The sequence below is a fragment of the Chanodichthys erythropterus genome, chromosome 16 (genome assembly GCF_024489055.1).
Source record: "Chanodichthys erythropterus isolate Z2021 chromosome 16, ASM2448905v1, whole genome shotgun sequence".
NCBI lineage: Eukaryota > Metazoa > Chordata > Actinopteri > Cypriniformes > Xenocyprididae > Chanodichthys > Chanodichthys erythropterus.
This window is the reverse complement of record NC_090236.1, coordinates 26,276,379-26,295,165: the sequence shown is the minus strand read 5'-3', so window position 1 is coordinate 26,295,165 and position 18,787 is coordinate 26,276,379. Positions and strand designations below refer to the sequence as shown.

The following is an 18,787-nucleotide window of genomic DNA, read 5'->3' as shown; positions in this document are numbered from 1 at the left end:
GCGATCTTTTAACGATTAATCGTGCAGTTCATTGTGTGGTGAACTATATAGTAAATGTATGTTCTATACAGGTTTTATAGGAATTCAACGGCCCACACATAGGTTTTCAGTTTTACAACTTCTGATTATTCATTTCATAGATAACAATGATCATTTGAAATTCAGAAAAGATGGTTATGTAAAAAATGTCAACTGACAATAAATAGCTCATAACAACAGACGCTAGACCACAGAGAGATGATCTAAATGAAAGGCAGATATAAATCCCAAATAAATCAAAGGAAGCATGAATTTAAGCATTGCAAGAACTGAAACGTTCTTCAAAATATGTGTTTGTGTTCCACAGAAGACATACAGTTTGAACAACATGAGTGAGAGTATAGGCCAAATAATGACAATATAAATTTAATTTAATTGATTCAATTTACTAGACTATATTAAGTGCTTACAATTACCCTACACTTAATTTTACTTTTATCTCCCTTGTATTAAATCTACAAAACAATGAGGTCCAAACACAGAAACGTCCTGTATGAAAGCTTGAACATTTGGTCTATATGTACACTACATTTAATTTCCAGCAGAGGTCCCTCCAACAACAACTCTCAATCTGACTGACCATGTGCTTGCTGTGTATTTTCAGACATTTTTCTTGATCATGAAGGAAAACCATCAGCCTGGCTTCATTCAGATATGCTAGCATGGGGGAAAAAATGTAAGAAAAGAGGTAAACATAAGTACATATTAACTTGCAGCACAGGCTGGTTGTTGGTAGAGGTGTGATAGATCAGTTTTTGTAGTTAAATTGGATTTTTATCATGTAAAGCTGAGTCTTGCCTCCTGTTGTTTGTGATCTACTCGCATTGCAAGGGATGTCCAAAACCCTGAAATTAAAAGCCTGAACTTAGAGGGTATCAAATGATTAGAAATTGTCTCTTTGCCTTGAAATAATTCTATGAATCTATTAAAGTGGCCCTAGAAGAAATGAGATTACAGAATCACTCTAGACTTTTACATCAACTTGTTATAAGAACCTATACATGAAGCTTTTGCCATTGTAATTTATGTGGTTTTTAAATATGACTTCTCATCTTCTTTTATATTGTCAAGTTTCACAGCTTGTCATTCCGAGCATGTTTATCTCAAACAGAGATGTGTCCCTGTCAGATCCACACTTGATCTGCTGAGAAGCACTGTGGTATTAGTGCAGAGCCGTGAACTTCTTCTCCGTGTCCATGATGCATCCCCTCCTCCATTAACCATCAGGACATGGGGAGTGGAGGGGTGGGGGGAGGAGCTCTTTTGTCCTGAGCGGCGTTGTGGCTAATCTAAAGACCTGTGATGGACGCCTCTCTGGCGGCACAGGCCGCTGGACTCCACCCCTGAGAGGAGCAGGGGGGATGGGAGATCGCGTGAGAGGGCAAGGGGGGAGGGGCGGAAGGAGGAGGAGGAGACGTCGAAGGCTGGAGGAGGGGGGAAGGTCATTAGTCAGCATGGCGAAAAGGAGAACAGCAGGACACAGTGCCACACATTACAGCCCCACCACCTCCTGCATTGTCCTTCCTCACAAGCCAAATGACTGCTGGAGGATTCACAGAGTTAAGTTTCTAATCTCTCTTGAGGGGGTTGGAGCGCCTCTTTTGTCATGGTAATCTAGAGTTTTGGGCAGGTAAAGTATGTAACACATGTAAATGAATGAATCTTTCACTGGAGGAGGAGATGGGAAGGTTTGTTTTAAGATCAGGATCGTGTCTGGCCAATTATATGTATTGGGACTCTGTGACCTGTGCTTCTATCTTTAGATTTCTATAGCCCACCCCTGAGTGCGTGACTGTGAAGAGAAAATGTAATATTTTTGCACCCAGCTCCATCAATAGTGACCTTTACTGCTCAGCATGGCACCACAGCAACACCTGCTGTTCCAGTCCTCGAAGGCCATCAAACCACACGTCTCTCACAGCAGACACCCCTAAGAACTTCATTTGTCATTTAAAAAGATATTTTACTACCATGGTTGTTTTAAAAAAAGTGCAGTGAGTTAAAGTGTTAGTTCACCCAAAAATGAAAATTCTCGCATCATTTGCTCCCCCTCAAGTTGTTCCAAACCTGTATGAATTTCTTTCTTCTGCTAAACACAGAAGAAGATATTTTGAAGAATGTCAGTAACCAAACTGTTGATGGGCCACATTGACTTTTGATGACAGAATTTTCATTTTTGGGTGAACTATCCCTTTAAACAAACTTGATGTGGCTTCAGCGACAATGCTGGCTAGAGATTGGATGTTGATTCTCAACCGTCTCAGTAGAGCGTCTATGTGCAGGCGGCAGCCAGAACTCAAGGCACAGACGCGGTCCAGACTCACGGCTGGGTTTGTGTGTCACGCTGATAAGAAATGCAGCTGGAGGGGAACCAGCCTCACTTGGTCAAAAGACAGCAGAAGAAGAAGCCAGAACACAGATGAATGGGGTCATATAAAAAGTTGTAAACAACAAAAAAACTATAATTTCTTTGTAATGTTACTCTTAAAATAATAATAAAAAGCGTGTAGTGAGGTTCTCAACTGTACGGAAGAGGATTAGGGCCAAGCAATAATAAAAAAAATAAAACCATCTCGAGATTAAAGTTGTTAAATTTCGAGAAAAAACTCGTTAAATTTCAAGAAAAAAGTCGAAATAAAATGTTGAGAATAAACTTGTTAAATTACGAGAAAAAAATCGTTAAATTTAGAGAAAAAGGTTGAGATAAAATATTGAGAATAAACTCATTAAATCACGAGAAAAAACTCGTAAAATTTCAAGAAAAAAGTCGAGATATGTTGAGAATAAAGTCATTAAATTATGAGAAAAAAGTCGTTAAATTACGAGAACAAATTTGTTAAATTACGAATTTGTTCTCATAATTTAACAACTTTTTTCTCGTAATTTAATGACTTTATTCTCAACATTTTATCTCAAAATTTTTTTTCAAAATTTAACAACTTTTTTTCTCATAATTTAACGAATTTGTTCTCATAATCTAACAACTTCTTTCTCGTAATTTAATGACTTTATTCTCAACATTATGTCTCGACTTTTTTCTCGAAATTTAACAATTTTTTTTCTCGTAATTCAACGTATTTATTCTCAACATTTTATCTCGACTTTTTTCTTGAAATTTAATGAGTTTTTCTCATCATTTAATGAGTTTATTCTCAACATTTTATTTTGACTTTTTTCTCGAAATTTAACGAGTTTTTTCTCGTAATTTAATGAGTTTATTCTCAATATTTTATCTCAACCTTTTTCTCTAAATTTAAAAAAAATTTTTCTCATAATTTAACGACTTTATTCTCAACATTTTATCTCAACTTTTTTTCCGAAATTTAAGTTTTTTTTTCACGTAATTCAACAAATTTATTCTCAAATTGAATGAGTTTTTCTCGTCATTTAATGAGTTTATTCTCAACATTTTATTTTGACTTTTTTCTCGAAATTTAACGAGATTTTTCTTGTAATTTAACAACTTTAATCTCAAGATGGTTTTATTTTTTTATTATTGCTTGGCCCTAATCCTCTTCCGTACAACTGGGTTTGCTTCAGGACCCATATGTTAGGCTACTTTGGACAAGTGGCGGCCCAAAAAACAGTTTATTAATAAATAAATGAAAAAGGTCCTTGTAACTGATCAGTGAAATGTATTAATATTAGGGCTGGGTAAAAATTTAGATTTCTTGATTTCTCATATTTATGAACTGATATCAATTTTTAAAACCCAAGAATCTATCTTTTATTCTATGCTGTTTTCAGTTGATGAATAAACGGAACATTGTAGCCTCTCATCCAATAAATCACAATAAACGTGCTTTGTTACTTTTTGTATGTTTTTGATATAAGTCTCACGCACGATGCGTCCAAAATCGCGTACTGTCTGAGTAGGTACTACGTTTGAATTTGAACTTACTTTGAGATTGTTAAAAAAGTTTGTTCTATATAAAAAATGAGTGTATGTAGTATGAATGTAATCCGGACGTACTACATCCGCCATGTCGCTATTATCATGTGACCTACCAGCGTCAGTTGTGTTGCTTCACCTCTATTCATAAATCCCCACACGGGATAGTAAAGTGTCCACCGAATGTGCACTTCAGAATCTCACCAGATAAAGTAGATTATCTGGGGACTTTTCGTCTACTGTTTTTCGAATACTATGAATTTGAACATACTACTTTATTTGTCGGACATACTACTCACGTAATGTTTTTCATATACTATATAGTAGGGAAGTTTTCGATTTCAGATTCAGTGTCAAATTTCAAATTCTGTCCATTTTATTATGAAATTCAAACAATAAATATAATTTTGCCACTCTTTAATGTAGTGTGACAGATCACTGTTGCCGCCTTAGTTCAAGTGAAGCAGCAGCAGGAAGGGCACATGAACAGTTAATCTTTTTTCCACTTTACTTCTATAGTTACAGCACAAAATTAACATAAATGAACATCAGAAGGTATGTTGAAAGATATAGTACAACTTGCCGAAATCCGTATCATGTCTCACGCAATCAGTGTTTCAACCACAGAAAGACGTCAATAAAATAGCTTGTAAACAATGTCATGTAATGTTACATTTACCTACTTAAGTAAAGTTCACATATTTTTAAGTATACTTTATGTAATAAGTATAATAATATCATTGTACAAGTAGTATACTTCTATGTGTATTTCAATATGGGACTAAATTGGCCCACTTTTAATTAAGTATACTTTTGAGTGCTTTAAGTGTAAAAGTAGTAAACTTTGAGTACACATCTAGGTTTTTAGTTTGTACTGCAACAAGTGAACTTATAGGTATACTGATAGCTTACTAGTTAAATACTTGTAGCACATTGATTAGTTTATTAAAAGTACACTTCATTAATTAGTTCAACTGATTGATTAGTTCATTAAAAGTATACTCTCAGTAAACTACTATTTTAGTAGTTTTATACAGCAAGTATACTTGTAAATATATTTTTTTTTAAGTTAACTGACACACCTCCACAAATGCCGTCAGCAAGCGTATTGTGTATTGCGTAAATGATGGAAAATTCTGTCAATGGGAAAGAGTTAAGTAGATTTGGAGTAAATCCCTATACCTACCAGCGGACTACACAAAAATGCACTTACTCAGAATTAAGAACATATGTTTTCTTTATAAAATCAATATTTTCAAACAATGTAAGTTTATAAGGCAGTATGTAAAACTATGTGAAAAAAGTATTTAATAGGCTACTCAATCAAAAGAGTACACACAACTACAAGCCAAGTATAGGCTTAGAATATTTAATTATACTTTTAATTAAAGTATATCTCGATCAAAAGATTGAAGTATAGGCCAAACATACTTAGACTTTTCTGTCAGAACAATTTAAGTTTTCCTGAGGGTAATTTTAAATATATTTCTGAGAAGTATAAAGTATATTTCTGAGAATTACATAAAAAAGAGGCATACTAATAGAAGTATACTAATAGCACACTTGAATAAACTCTCTTTTGTAAGGGAAACTCATTAATCATCTAGAAAAATGAACTCTAGAGTGGAGCATTGCTAAATATATGCACCATATTATATATATATTTTTACTTTTCTTAAATATTTAATGTATAAATAAATCTGTCAAGTTTTTATGACAGCTCAAATTTAAATGTTTATATTTCAAAAACAAATTGCAGTAGAAACAATTATATAATTATAAAGTTAGTATTATAACTTTATTATAATAAAAATTATTTGTGTGTAATTAAATGTTTTTTAACAACCACTGTAAAAAAAATTATGATTTATCATGTTTTCTTTGTTCAAATCAACTTAATGTGATAATTAATGTGATTCAGATAACATAATATTTTGAGTTTCTGTGATTAAACCAATCGCCTTCATTGCATTAAACTCAACATTTTAAGTTAAACCAACAATTCTTTTTTTTACAGAATCAGTCTATTTTAACCTTTAGTATTATAGTAATGTATTATCTATCCGGAACAGTGGCTCAGTGGGTAGCACGGTCGCTTCAAAACAAAAAGGTCCAGGCTGAGCTTTCTGTGTGGACTTTCTACATGTGCATGTTCTCTCTGTGTCCTCCCAGTGCTCCTGTTTCTAGGTGAATTGGAGACACTAAATTCTGTGTGTGTGTGTGTGTGTGAGAGAGTCCTAAGCCATGTAAAAGGAAGGTTGAAGAAAGACCTGGTAACCTACCCTGGAAAAAAATCATTGCCAGTCTCTTGCAAAATGGAAAGAGATGGCCATAGAATCACCAAGAGTCGGATACGACTGAAATGGTAACAGATAAATAGATTATCAACTCACTCCCTGTATAGTTTATGTAAATGCCTTGTGCTGTACAAATTAATCAATATTGAATCGGAGTGGAATGGACTCGAATCACAAGCTTGTGATCTTCATTGCAAGTCAATCTGTGTAAAGGGAGTTTACCCCAAAAAAAAAAAAAAAAAAAAAAAAAATTCTCATCATTTATTTACCCTCATGTCATTCCAATCCCGTAAGATGTTCGTTCATCTTTGAAATACAAATTAAGATATTTTAATGAAACCTGAGAGATTTCCCACCATTAAAAGCCCATTCATCCAAAACATTCATAAAGAGACCATAAAAGAAATCGGTAACTTTACACATTACATTGACTTACCATGTTAATAAAATTCTGCATAAATACATGTAACCAACCATAAACCAAACCCTAATTCTAACCCTAATCCTATAGTATGTTGGACACTTGGACACTAAGGACACTTACCTAAAGCGTAACCAAGTAATCTATATTGATCAAGCAGTTTTTTCCAAGTCTTCTAAAGATACATGATCACTTTATATGATAAGATTTCATTTAGACCTTTATACACATACGTATAAACATTTATCAGCGTACTTTAAATATGGTAAATAGAAGCTCAACCGGACTCAAGCTTTGTTGGTTCTCATGTCAAAACAACGAGAACCAATGTGATCTGAACCAAAAGAAATTTCTCAAGTTTCATTAAAATAGCTTCTTTTGTGTTTTGAAGATGAACAAAAGTCATAAAGGTTTGGCTCAACTTGAGGGTGAATAAATGATGACAGTTTTCATTTTTGTTGAACTAACCCTTTAATCTAGTCTGTGTCATATTTTGTTCTACCTTGTGTAGTTTTGTTAATAGATATGTTGAACTACCTTTCCTTTTTGGCGTCCGTCTAACTTGAGTTTCTACTCAGAACAGACAACCCACCAAAACCACTGACTTTTAGGGTCTTGTTTACTGGACAGACACTTTCATAACAGGACAATTTAAGACTATAACACTGAGAGTTGAGGATTTAACATCATTTTCTCTCAGAGATGAGAAACTGCCATGTGTTAAGTTATGCATTCCTCTCTTCCACCCCCATATCAGCAGAAGTTGGGCAAAACATTCTGCAGCAAATCTTCCTGGGCGAACAGGGCATAATGAGGTTGTTTGTGTAGCGCAGGAGCGTTTAATTTCACAGTGAAATACAGCCCGTCTCTGGGGCCTCACAGCTCACAGACACTGGCTTGAGGCAATATGGCTTCTGATGAGTCATACCTGGGCTGAATAATCAGTCTTCATCTCAACTGACAAGCACAGACCAGCAAGCATGAACAAGAGGCTTTCAAGTAAGTTGGTGGACATGAGTGTGATCTTTTGGGTTTTTTTTACAAAGGATTTTCACTCATAATTTATCCAAAAATGAGAACTCTCATTATTTACTCAACCATTCCAAACCTGGCAACACACTCTTTTCTTCCATTAAATTCAAAATGATGTTAGACAGAATGTTCATATCAAGTTATAAAAGTATTATAAAAGTAGACACAATGAAATCTGCCATCTTTGATATCAAACAACATTTTACATCCCACATATCAATACATGAACGTAAATAAGATTAAAGAGCTGCGGAGGATATTCTCAATGAAGAACGACTGAAAATTCAGACTTTTTCCTCACACAAAGCTATGACATGACTTTCAGAAGACTTCAAATATATTGTAATATTTCATGGTCATTTATGGAGCTTGATATCCATTCACCATTAAAGGGTTGGTTCACCCAAAAATGAAAATAATGTAATTTATTACTCACCCTCATGCCGTTCCACACCCGTAAGACCTTAATCTTCGGAACACAAATTAAGATATTTTAGTTGAAATCCTATGGCTCAGTGAGCCCTCCATAGCCAGCAATGACATTTCCTCTCTCAAGATCATTTAATGTACTAAAAACATATTTAAATCAGTTTATGTGAGTACAGTGGTTCAATATTAATATTACAAAGCGACGAGAATATTTTTGGTGCGCCAAAAAAACAAAATAACGACTTATTTAGTGATGGCCGATTTCAAAACAATGCTTCATGAAGCCTCTGAGCTTTGTGTTGAATCATGATTCAGATCGCGTGTCAAACCGCCAAACTGTTGAAATCACGTGACTTTGGTGCTCCGAACTGTTGATTCGACACAAAAGATTCATAATGCTCCAAAGCTTCATGAAGCATTGTTTTGAAATCGGCCATCACTATAGAAGTCGTTATTTTGGTTTTTTTTGTCGCACCAATATTCTCATCGCTTTATAATGTTAATATTGAACCACTGTGCTCACATTTAATGGATCTTGAGAGAGGAAATGTCATTGCTGGCTATGCAGGCCTCACTGAGCCATCGGATTTCAACAAAAATATCTTAATTTGTGTTCCAAAGATGAACGAAGGTCTTACGGGTGACGAACAGCATGAGGGTGAGTAATAAATGACATTATTTTCATTTTTGTGTGAACAAACCCTTTAACTTCCATTGCATGGAAAAGAGCAACGTAAACATTCTGTTAAAATCATTTTTTTTTTTTTTTGTTTCTTGTAAAAAAGAAATTTAAACTGTTTTGGAACGATATGAGGATGAGTAAATGACATATGCTTGGGAGAACTATTCATTTAAAATATATTTCTATTTTTATATCCTTCGCTGTTTTCCACAAGAAGCTGTCGGTAGTTTAAAGTTGACATCTGTTTGCACTACTGAGTGAGAGCGTGAAAAAGTGTGTGAGCGCAGTTTGAGAAACAGGCCAGGCGAGCAGTCGGCATGACACTTATCACCCAGTCTGCGATTGATGCTCTGCCTCTCGCCCTCAATGTCACGCACGACACATCCGTCTCCGGGGGAAACAGGAGGTGTGAGAGCGTGTGACGGTTTTAAATCCCTTCAGCCGGGGAGAAGGACATCGACGCTGCATCTGATAGAGCTCAGCAACGTTCCTCCCCCTACCTGTGTCACCGACGCAGGATACTGTGATCAATCACGTAACCAAGACTGCGAGGCACTAGGTCGTCAAGGCGACCGCAAATCGCTCTTTATCGGAAAGCTGCAGAGACAGGCGGCCCGGCCAACTCCAGCTGGAAATGACATGTTTATTGGCTCAGAATAAGAATCAGCTGGCCAGAGCCTGACATTTGAAGAAAACAGTAGTTTTTAGGCTCATTGGCTGGGTGCTCAGAATAGACGCTATATAACCCATGCTTTTTGTGACACATCTCCTGGAATCGTGTAAGAGGAAACTGCAGGTCATCGGGATCACATTCCTGTGCATTACTTAAACTATGTAGGCTCTCCGCTGAATATTAAATCAGTTCAGCGGCTGACCGGACCATATAATCGTACGAACAGATACAGGATCTCTGCCGCTAGATAACAGTGCGCTGAGCCCCAGGCTTGCTGAAACAGACCTGTCACAATAGCTAATGAGCTGCTCTCATTAAAAGGAAGCGTCCACCAATTAGCTGATTATGTAATAATAATTTTAATTAGTCGCACCTCAATGCCTCCGGTCATTTCTTCTGAGAGAACAGACTTGCGTCCATGAATCAGTCCTGGAACAGTAATAGAGTGGTGCAGGTCTGACATCACTTTGTAGGCCACAATGCGGAAGTGAGTTAGCTTCCACTTCCGGTTCCAACGCCCTTAAATCATTAGTTGCGTCCCAAATGACGCACATACACTATAGTTATGTCCCAAATGACGCACTATGTACTTGTGCACTATGCACTCATCCATTCCACACTTCGTTTTTCCCCGTTAATTTAGTGCATCATCCGGGTATTTAAAGTGTACTTTTTCTTTTTGGAATTTTCAGTGTGAATGCACTACTCGCACTATTTATACTTAAAAACGTCATAGAATAGTACATAAGTACGCGAATTGGGACGCACAATGTTTATTTTTTAATGGGATTTTGGTTAAATGGCTTGAAATAAGGTCTGTGGTGAATGTAAGCTCAAGACAGTTTCACGTTTTATTCTACGACAAAAAATACATCAGTATTACCCCACTCGTGATTTTTTTAAGCGGTTATGTGTCTTGAAAAAGGCGGTTGCTAACAAGTGGCTAAATGGGACTACATAGGCAGTCAGGGTACATGCTTTTACAGCCTCATTATGCTCATAATTGTACTCTTATAAACTATTTTAACTCAAACGTGCTGGGAAAATGTTTTTAGATAAAAACTGAAAGAGTTGTCAGAAGCTTAGTCATGGTGACGTTTAAGTCGAGCGACTGTGGTGTAGTTCGCCTACCTTTAGCTTTTTACTTCTGGCGACTGCATTTAGGCTTCAAACTTCATAAAAAATATGTTCATCTGTGAAAATTATCTTGATGGACAAAACGTGCAAGTATCATAACCCTTTGTTAAACACAGAGCTTATTTTTTTACCCGCGGAGATGGGTAGGTTTAGGGATATGTAAAGTGGGAGGAGTTGGATCCAGATCCATGGGGCAGAGATGGGTATGTTTAGATCCAGGGGGCAGAGACGGGTAGGTTTAGGGATATGTAAAGTGTGAGGAGTTGGATCCAGATCTAGGGGGCGGAGACGGGTAGGTTAAGGGATATGTAAAGTGGGAGGAGTTGGATCCAGATCCAGGGGGTGGAGACAGGTAGGTTTAGGGATATGTAAAGTGGGAGGAGTTGGATCCAGATCCAGGGGGCGGAGACCGGTAGGTTTAGGGATATGTAAAGTGGGAGGAGTTGGATCCAGATCCAGGGGGCGGAGACCGGTAGGTTTAGGGATATGTAAAGTGGGAGGAGTTGGATCCAGATCCAGGGGGCGGAGACCAGTAGGTTTAGGGATATGTAAAGTGGGAGGAGTTGGATCCAGATCCAGGGGGCGGAGACAGGTAGGTTTAGGGATATGTAAAGTGGGATGAGTTGGATCTACTTGAAGGAGTGAACGAAAATGAGAGAGTGAATTCGGACACTGAGGGTGCCGAGAGGGCCACCGCTTTTACATATTTCATCTTCTGGCAAGACACAGGAATTCAATGCGACCATCACAGTGCATTATGGGTATTCTCTAGCCATTGAGTGTACATGATTGCACACTTGTTATTGTGGTGCATTGTGGGATTGAATGAGTCCATTCGATAACGTCCACCACAAATGGCTGTCCTCTCAAATTGTGCCCTATTTAAGGGTGTAGGGGATGATTTCGGACACAAAGTTGTGAATTTAAAGCAGAACTAAGTAACTTTATGTCACTAGTCTCTGTAATGTGAAGACGCTTCTCTAGTGCTTTCTCTGTAATATTATAGACCACTTTTAAGATATAGCCAAACATGCAATCATAAATGTTGTATTGACTGCTCACTGTATCATATAATTTACACAAACTTATCAATGTAAGAATCAAACTCACTATGGGTATGTTTACATGATGTACTAAAAAGTTTTTTTTTCCTTTTGCATCTTATGTGTAGAGATGACAACCGTTGTCAAAATGATACCCGTTCACACGATTTCTGTGAAAACTATTAAAAACGCTGAATTATTAGTTGAAGTCACTTTGTAAAGAAAACTACGCACATAGAAGGAACAAGTAATACGCATGTGCTTGACGGCACCATTTTCACAAATTGGCGTTTTTGAAGTTTACACAGAGACAATAACGGTATTGTTTTCAAAAACTTGCACCAGTTTCCAGAAGTTTGTGCTTTTAGACCCCTAAAATGCAGTTGTTGTGTAAAAGAAATGGCAAATCGCATAAAAAGGGACAAAAAAAAAAAATTGCATAAAATGGGATCATGTCGCTGTGTTACTGCGAGGCGCTGATGGAGTGAAAGTGGCTTTAAAGAGCCCATTACCGTTTTATTCTAGATCTGTAATTTTGACAAAAACATAATGCAGAGTTTGGTCTCAAGTAGTCAAGTGCTGAACGTAGTTAGAAAAAAAAAAAAAAAAAAAAAAAAAAAATTGTTAAAAAAATGACCACTGAGAAAACAGACTTTATGGGACTTTGGAAATACATAGTAATCATCATTTTAATCACGAAAACAAAACAAAAATAACGACTTTATCAACAATTTCATCCCTACCCTGTCAAGTCTCCTATGCAGTTGATGCAGTGCAGCGCTTCCGTGTTTACGTCCGAATGCCAGCTCAGTATTGGTCGATGCTGTTCATGTGAGCGTCACGACCTATATGTGCGATATTGACACAAGAGCCGGCGTTCTGACATAGAAAACAAAATCTCTGCAATGTGTTTTCAAAGTAAACTGCATATGAGAATGACAGGGTAGAGAGGAAATTGTTGAATAAAGTCGCTATTTTAGTTTTGGCGGACAAAAGTATTCTCGTTGCTTCTTAACATTAACGTTGAACCACTGTAGTCACGTTGTCTTACGGGTTTGGAACGACATGAGGTGAGTTACTTAATGACAGAAATGTCATTTGTGGGTGAACTAACCCTTTAAACCAATAGTTTTATCTTTTGGTGGTTCGGTGCCAGAAGTCCTCTTTTACAGACAACTACAACAGCTGCAGCCAAGGGAAGCATTCAGTTTGGCCTTCCTGAGAAAGGGCCTCTCCCAAGGGAAAGCTGCCAGCTCTAATCCCAGCGGCGCAGCGTTAGTGAACTGTGCTGTGTTGCCATGTTTGACGCTCAGTGGCTAACCACAACCTGCCTCCTCGCCAATGACAGACTTCACACCCAGCAGTCAGTGGTTTGTGAAGGAGGCACGATGCCGGCGGTGATGAGCCCTCTGCGAGCGACTGCGCCATGTGTCAAGATGGCACATAATGACTAGGAACCACAAAAGATTTTCGATGCCACAAAAACCACCCTGATAACAACTCGCTCTTCATTAAAAACAAGCAGCAAAGAAAATCTATTCAACAAATGCAACAGCAGTTCACCGTTATTCATCTATAAAGGACAAGGGAAAACATTTCCCACATCCAAAAACTCAATTAACGTACATTAACACCTCAGGACTTCCATGGCAACAATAAAAGGCATCATTTTGACAACTCCGTGTATGAGCACCTCCTGTCCAAATCTCAAACTCTATCTCCTGCCAAGAGCTGCATGCTGGGTGCACACGAGACCTATGGATTTCACGAGCCACTTCATCGGAAAGTGCAATTATGAAAGATGTCTGTCGAGAGAGGGGGAAAAAAAGCCTTGTTCCAGGCGTTAGGCTCATAATGGCTGGCTACTGGAGCGGACAGAGAGCCCCTGCCATGTCCTCCCGTCCTGTCGGAGCGCATTATGTCAACCGCTCCACAGGACTGATGGTGTTTATGATGGCTAGAGTAAACAGGCCTGTCGGAACCTCTTTCCCCGGCAACCAGGTCATGCAGCGCTACTGTACGAGGCATCTAGTGCAGAATCATTCGGTTTTCAAATTCCGTTCTCTAAAAACGAAATTTTAAATATCAAAACTTAAAATTGTAAATTTAGTGTTTTTAAAGTCTGTTAACAAGTACTTTGTACTTAACATTTGGGGCTTCTGATGAAAAAAAAAATCTTCACAATTCAAATAAATCTTAAACTTAACAGATCAAAGACATGTGAACGTAAAGGGAATTAACCATTTATTCTGTTAGATGATATATAAAAGGTTAGTTGTTGACAGAGGATGCCGTTTGACATCCCCACAGAGCTACACAAACAGCGTTTTGGTTTCCTAGGCGAATATTGTGAGTCACTTTTATTAAAAGCATCATTACTACAGTTGGCAGCAATTTACAGTTCATCATACATGATGGTTTCAAAAACAAAACAAAAGGACACTCAAAAGAAGAAAAAAAAAAAAAAAAAACATGTACAACATTTATGTCTGTAAACTTCAAGGCTAGTTAGAATTGAGGTAATGCTGTTCAGCTTTGTGGCTAAAGTAACAAAAGTCCATTCAAATAGATAAAGGTACCTGATTTTATTCTTACACCAGTGCATTAACATGGATACAATGAGACAATTTGACTGCAGTAATTTATTTCATGTCGCTTTTTCACACTTTCCGGTGTTTAGTCAAAAGAGTAAAATCGAACATTCAAAAGCTGCCTTCGTTATTGCTGTCTCCACAGGTCGAGAGGTCTCCTCACCCGTTTGGATTGTCAGTGTGAGAGACTGGGAACAGTCCGAGTGTAGGCTATGATATGTGAGAACTTTGCCCGCTCCTCTCAGCAGAACAGTACAACGAGAACCACGATTCTTCAGCAGCGGAGAGTGTCTTAATGCCGTTAAATTGTACACCACTGAATATTACGAGATGCTACTCATTGTTACAATATCAACAGTAGAGAAAGAGAGAAAAAAAGACAAAATAATATTAAAATAAAGAGAGAGCAGCATAGCACTATCGGAACCATTAATTCCTATAATATTTCAGGAAATTTCCATCTCATCTAGAAGGCACCCACACAGTGCCAAAGACTTCAAAAAAACCCAACAAAAACACAAAAGAAAAATACAGGGGAAAAAACCCTTTTGACATCCGCACAAATCTATGTCTGTTCGTGTCATCCCTGGCTATGCTAATGGTTACAGAGACAGCTTATTTGCTTTCCTCTTAACTTTACCTGTCAACAAAAACCAAACGACCAAAGTGTTTTGGATATTGAGTTGGCATGTAAACTCACTAACCATCCTGTCAGAGTTCAGTTAGTCTTCCTCAGCCCTGGGAAAAATGTTAGAAGGCCTGATTCAGTTTTTCAGTCACTTTTGTCATCCTCATCAGCAGGGTCGTCATCGTCCTCCTCATCATCGTCATCATCATCATCATCGTCGTCCTCATCGTCCATTCCACCTTCCATGGAGTCCATTTCCTCTACTGGCCCTGCCAGGTCATCATCTAGTACTGATGAATCAGCAGTCTTGTTTTGGCTCTCCTCTGAGTCACTGTCTTCAAGTGTGTTGTCAGCAGTTTCGACATCAGCCGCAGAGGCATTCTGGTCCTGATTTGTACTGGGCCCTTTGCTGGACCCCTTGTCCTCACCGGCGGCCCCTAAGGCCCCGGACACAGCACTCTGGAGGTCAGCTAGAGAAGCTTGGGGGAAGCCTGGGAGGCCTAGGCCACCAAGGCTGGGGGGTAAAAACATGGATGGGTAGAAAAGGCCTGGGGCCATGGTGGACAGCAGGAAAGGGTTAAATGCCAGAGGGCTAGTAGACATGCCGGCGGTGGCAGCAGCGGCAGCTGCAGCAGCAGCAGCAGCATTCAACGCGGCAGCGTCACCCGTAGCCTCAGCAGACTCTGTTTCACTTGGTTTCTCGGCTTCCTTCTCTTTCTCATCTCCTTCCTCCTTGGTCTCCTCATCCGTCTTCAGGTTGGGATTCTCTTCAGATTCAGCCTGTTCTGTACCAGATGCACCGTTGGTCGCCGTCGCGGCTGCAGCCAGGTTTCCTCCAAATAGACCCCCCAGACTGAACATGTTAGGAAGGCCGCCCATGCCAGGAAGCATGAGTGGCAGCATGGCTGCTGCATGCTTGCCGTCCGCTCCCCCTCCGAGAGCAGGGGGAAAGCCCATGAGGCCAGCTGCCAGCTGGAGGCTCTGGAGGTTCTGCAGGCCCTGCAGACTGGTCAGATCCATACTGCCAAACAGTCCGTTCATCAGCAAAGGATTAACACCGGATGTGGAAGCCGCTGCTGCAGCCGCTGCCTGTGCTGCTGCCGTCGCCTTGGCGATTTCAGATTTGGGACGTCTGCCTCTGCGCCGCACGCCCTCCTCTCTGACCACAGGCCCAGTCAGTAGACGGTCAAACATGGTCTCTGGGAGAAAGCCCTGGTAACAAAAATAAAATATTATATATATATATCTTGCCATTAATAAATTTGGCTAAATAAATAAATTTGTGTTTTTAAGGTCATCCCCTTGTGCTCACCAAAGCTGCAATTTGATCAAGATATTACAATTTAAAATAACTTTTTCTACTCTCTCTGTCTCTCTCTCTGTCTCTCTCGCTGTCTGTCTCTCTGTCTGTCTCTCTCTGTCTGTCTCTCTCTGTCTGTCTCTCTCTGTCTGTCTCTCTCTGTCTGTCTCTCTCTGTCTGTCTCTCTCTGTCTGTCTCTCTCTGTCTGTCTCTCTCTGTCTGTCTCTCTCTGTCTGTCTCTCTCTGTCTGTCTCTCTCTCTCTGTCTCTCTCTCTGTCTCTCTCTCTCTGTCTCTCTCTCTCTGTCTCTCTCTCTCTGTCTCTCTCTCTCTGTCTCTCTCTCTCTGTCTCTCTCTCTCTGTCTCTCTCTCTCTTATATATATATATATATATATAATTTATTCCTGTGATGCAAGTTAGAATTTTAGAAGCCAATACTCCAGTCTTGAGTGTCAAACGATCCTTCAAAAACCATTCTAATATTCTGATTTAGTGCTCAAGAAACCTTTTTATACAAATTTAAAAAAAAAAAAAAAAAAAAAAAAACACAAATAAAAAAAGTTGTGCTGCTTAATAATTGTGGAAACTTATGATTTTTTTCAGGATTATTTGATGAATATAAAGTTTGAAAGAACAGCATTTATGAAATGGATCTCTTTTGTAACAAATGTCTGTACAGTCACTTTTGTTCAATTTGAAGCATCTTTGCTAAATAAAAGTATCAAACTTTAGATAAAATCAAGACTCACCGATTGCTTCACAATATCTGTCCAGTCTGGGGCGATGGCAAATTCTGGATTTTCAATCAGCCAGCGTGGTAAATCCTTCATTGGAGGGGCCATGGCTCCTCCCATCTGTAGTCATACAAGTTACAAATGTTGCAGCAAGTGTAAAGAATTTTTTGGGGGAAATAAAATGGAACCATTTCTAAAAAATAATACTTGCCTTTCTTCCATTCCTAATGTTAACAACAGGGACTCTCTCCTCTCCGGTCAGCGTGTTAATGTCTATCTTGTTGGGATTGCGACATCTGTGCCTTTTCTGTTTGGGCTTGGCAAACTGGGAGAGGAGGAGATCCTCATTCTTCTAAAAGATAAGAACAAGAGAACTCTAAGATAAACTGCATACAGCACAGGACATTCCCACATCAGCCAACAGAAAAACACAGTTGGGTGGGCACAAAGAATTGCACTCACTGGTACGTATCCAGGCACATCCATAGTGTAGGTGGGGTGCTGTCTCAGCCATTCCCGTAGGTCCTTAGTGCTGGGACCATCTTCTCCTTGAAGATGGCTTCCCTCTTCTAGGCCTTCACCAGGGGCTTTCTGTGCAGGAGATGACATGGGTCTGTGTGCCCGCCCATCCACAAAAGCTTTGGTCGCATCTGAATTTTCCTGTAGAAGCAAAGAAACATAAAATGAGAGAGAGAAAAAAAAAAAGTGAATTTAAAAAAAAAAGTCAATGTGCCGCACGAAACAGCATGACACCCACATCACATCCTGACAGGATACGTACCACATTGAGCTGTCCTCTCTTGTTCCCCATAAAGAGCAGTTCCAACCCCTCCACATTTTTCCTGCGACCTCTTTTTCTCCGGTTGGGGAGTTCAGTGTCAAGTAGAGAGCCATTGGCCCTTGGTCTGGAGGAAGCGCCTGCTTGCAGTAGCTCCATCTGTGCTTTCAGGGCTGTGGAGGAGGCCATGGCTCCAGGGAAGGCAGAAGAGGAGGAAGAGGACACACCGTGCAGGGCTTTGGTCAGGTCTATGGCCTGTGCCTGGCCTTCTGCAGCATGGGACTCTCGTAGCTGTGCTACCATCTCCATCAGGTTCCTGCGCTTGGCAGCACGCTCAGCCTCGATCTCCACCTTCCTCCTTCTGCGTCTGCGCTGCCGAGGTACTGACAGGCTCAAAGTTTCATCCTGGACAAGAACAATGATAGCATATTTAATATATGCAACTCTTAAAATCTATTTTATAATACTAAACAATGTTTAAACAAAAGACAAACGGTGCAGTGGCAGCCACAGTGAGTCTCAGGGTGCAGTGGGGGTGTTATAGGTGGGACTTGCCTTGTTGACCTGTGGTGACATGGTAAGGTCCTCACTGCCACTATAGCTGGTCTGACCCACCATTGAGAGATCACCAAGGCTCCGCCTCTGCAGGGGGCTGTCCGTTGTCATGGAGCTGTAGCCAGGCAACAGGCCTGGGAAGTCAAAGAACTGCCTCCTGTTGAAAGGCCACTTGCCCTTCATGACCGCTTCACAGATGTTGTCCATACGATTGATCATTACCCTGTCCTGAAGTACAAACACAGAAGAGCAGCACAAGTGTGAGTGAGCGTGTGCGCATGTATGCATGCATAATGAACTGGAGGGTACACAAAGGGTATCTTATTTTCTCCATTTCAGCTCTAGTTTCATGTCCCAAGGATCTTATAATGAAATTTTGCTCTATTATAAAAGGAGGAAGCTCTGAAACTAAGTACAATCTTTTTACTATGCATCACATCGTCGTTTTCCTCAAAAGATTTGAGTTTGGATTAATTTATTTTTAAATCACTTGTGGCAAACACTATTACTACATGCTAGAAGAAAAGGAAAACTGGATGCATATAACAATGTAATTG

At 39.3% G+C, this 18,787-nt stretch overlaps 1 protein-coding gene across 1 annotated transcript in view; it reads right to left on the bottom strand.

Moving 5' to 3' along the window:
* Positions 1 to 13,902: 13,902 nt before the first annotated feature.
* The window catches only part of chd7 (chromodomain helicase DNA binding protein 7), a 58,784-nt gene continuing 53,899 nt past the window's right edge, over positions 13,903 to 18,787 (bottom strand). Inside the window, exons 33-38 of the mRNA XM_067363580.1 lie at positions 18,231 to 18,458; positions 17,679 to 18,080; positions 17,360 to 17,557; positions 17,109 to 17,249; positions 16,913 to 17,017; positions 13,903 to 16,076 (exon numbers count right to left, since the gene is read on the bottom strand). Coding sequence (XP_067219681.1) covers positions 15,009 to 16,076; positions 16,913 to 17,017; positions 17,109 to 17,249; positions 17,360 to 17,557; positions 17,679 to 18,080; positions 18,231 to 18,458 — 2,142 coding nt within the window. The 3' untranslated portion in view covers positions 13,903 to 15,008. The remainder of the gene's footprint in view (positions 16,077 to 16,912; positions 17,018 to 17,108; positions 17,250 to 17,359; positions 17,558 to 17,678; positions 18,081 to 18,230; positions 18,459 to 18,787) is intronic.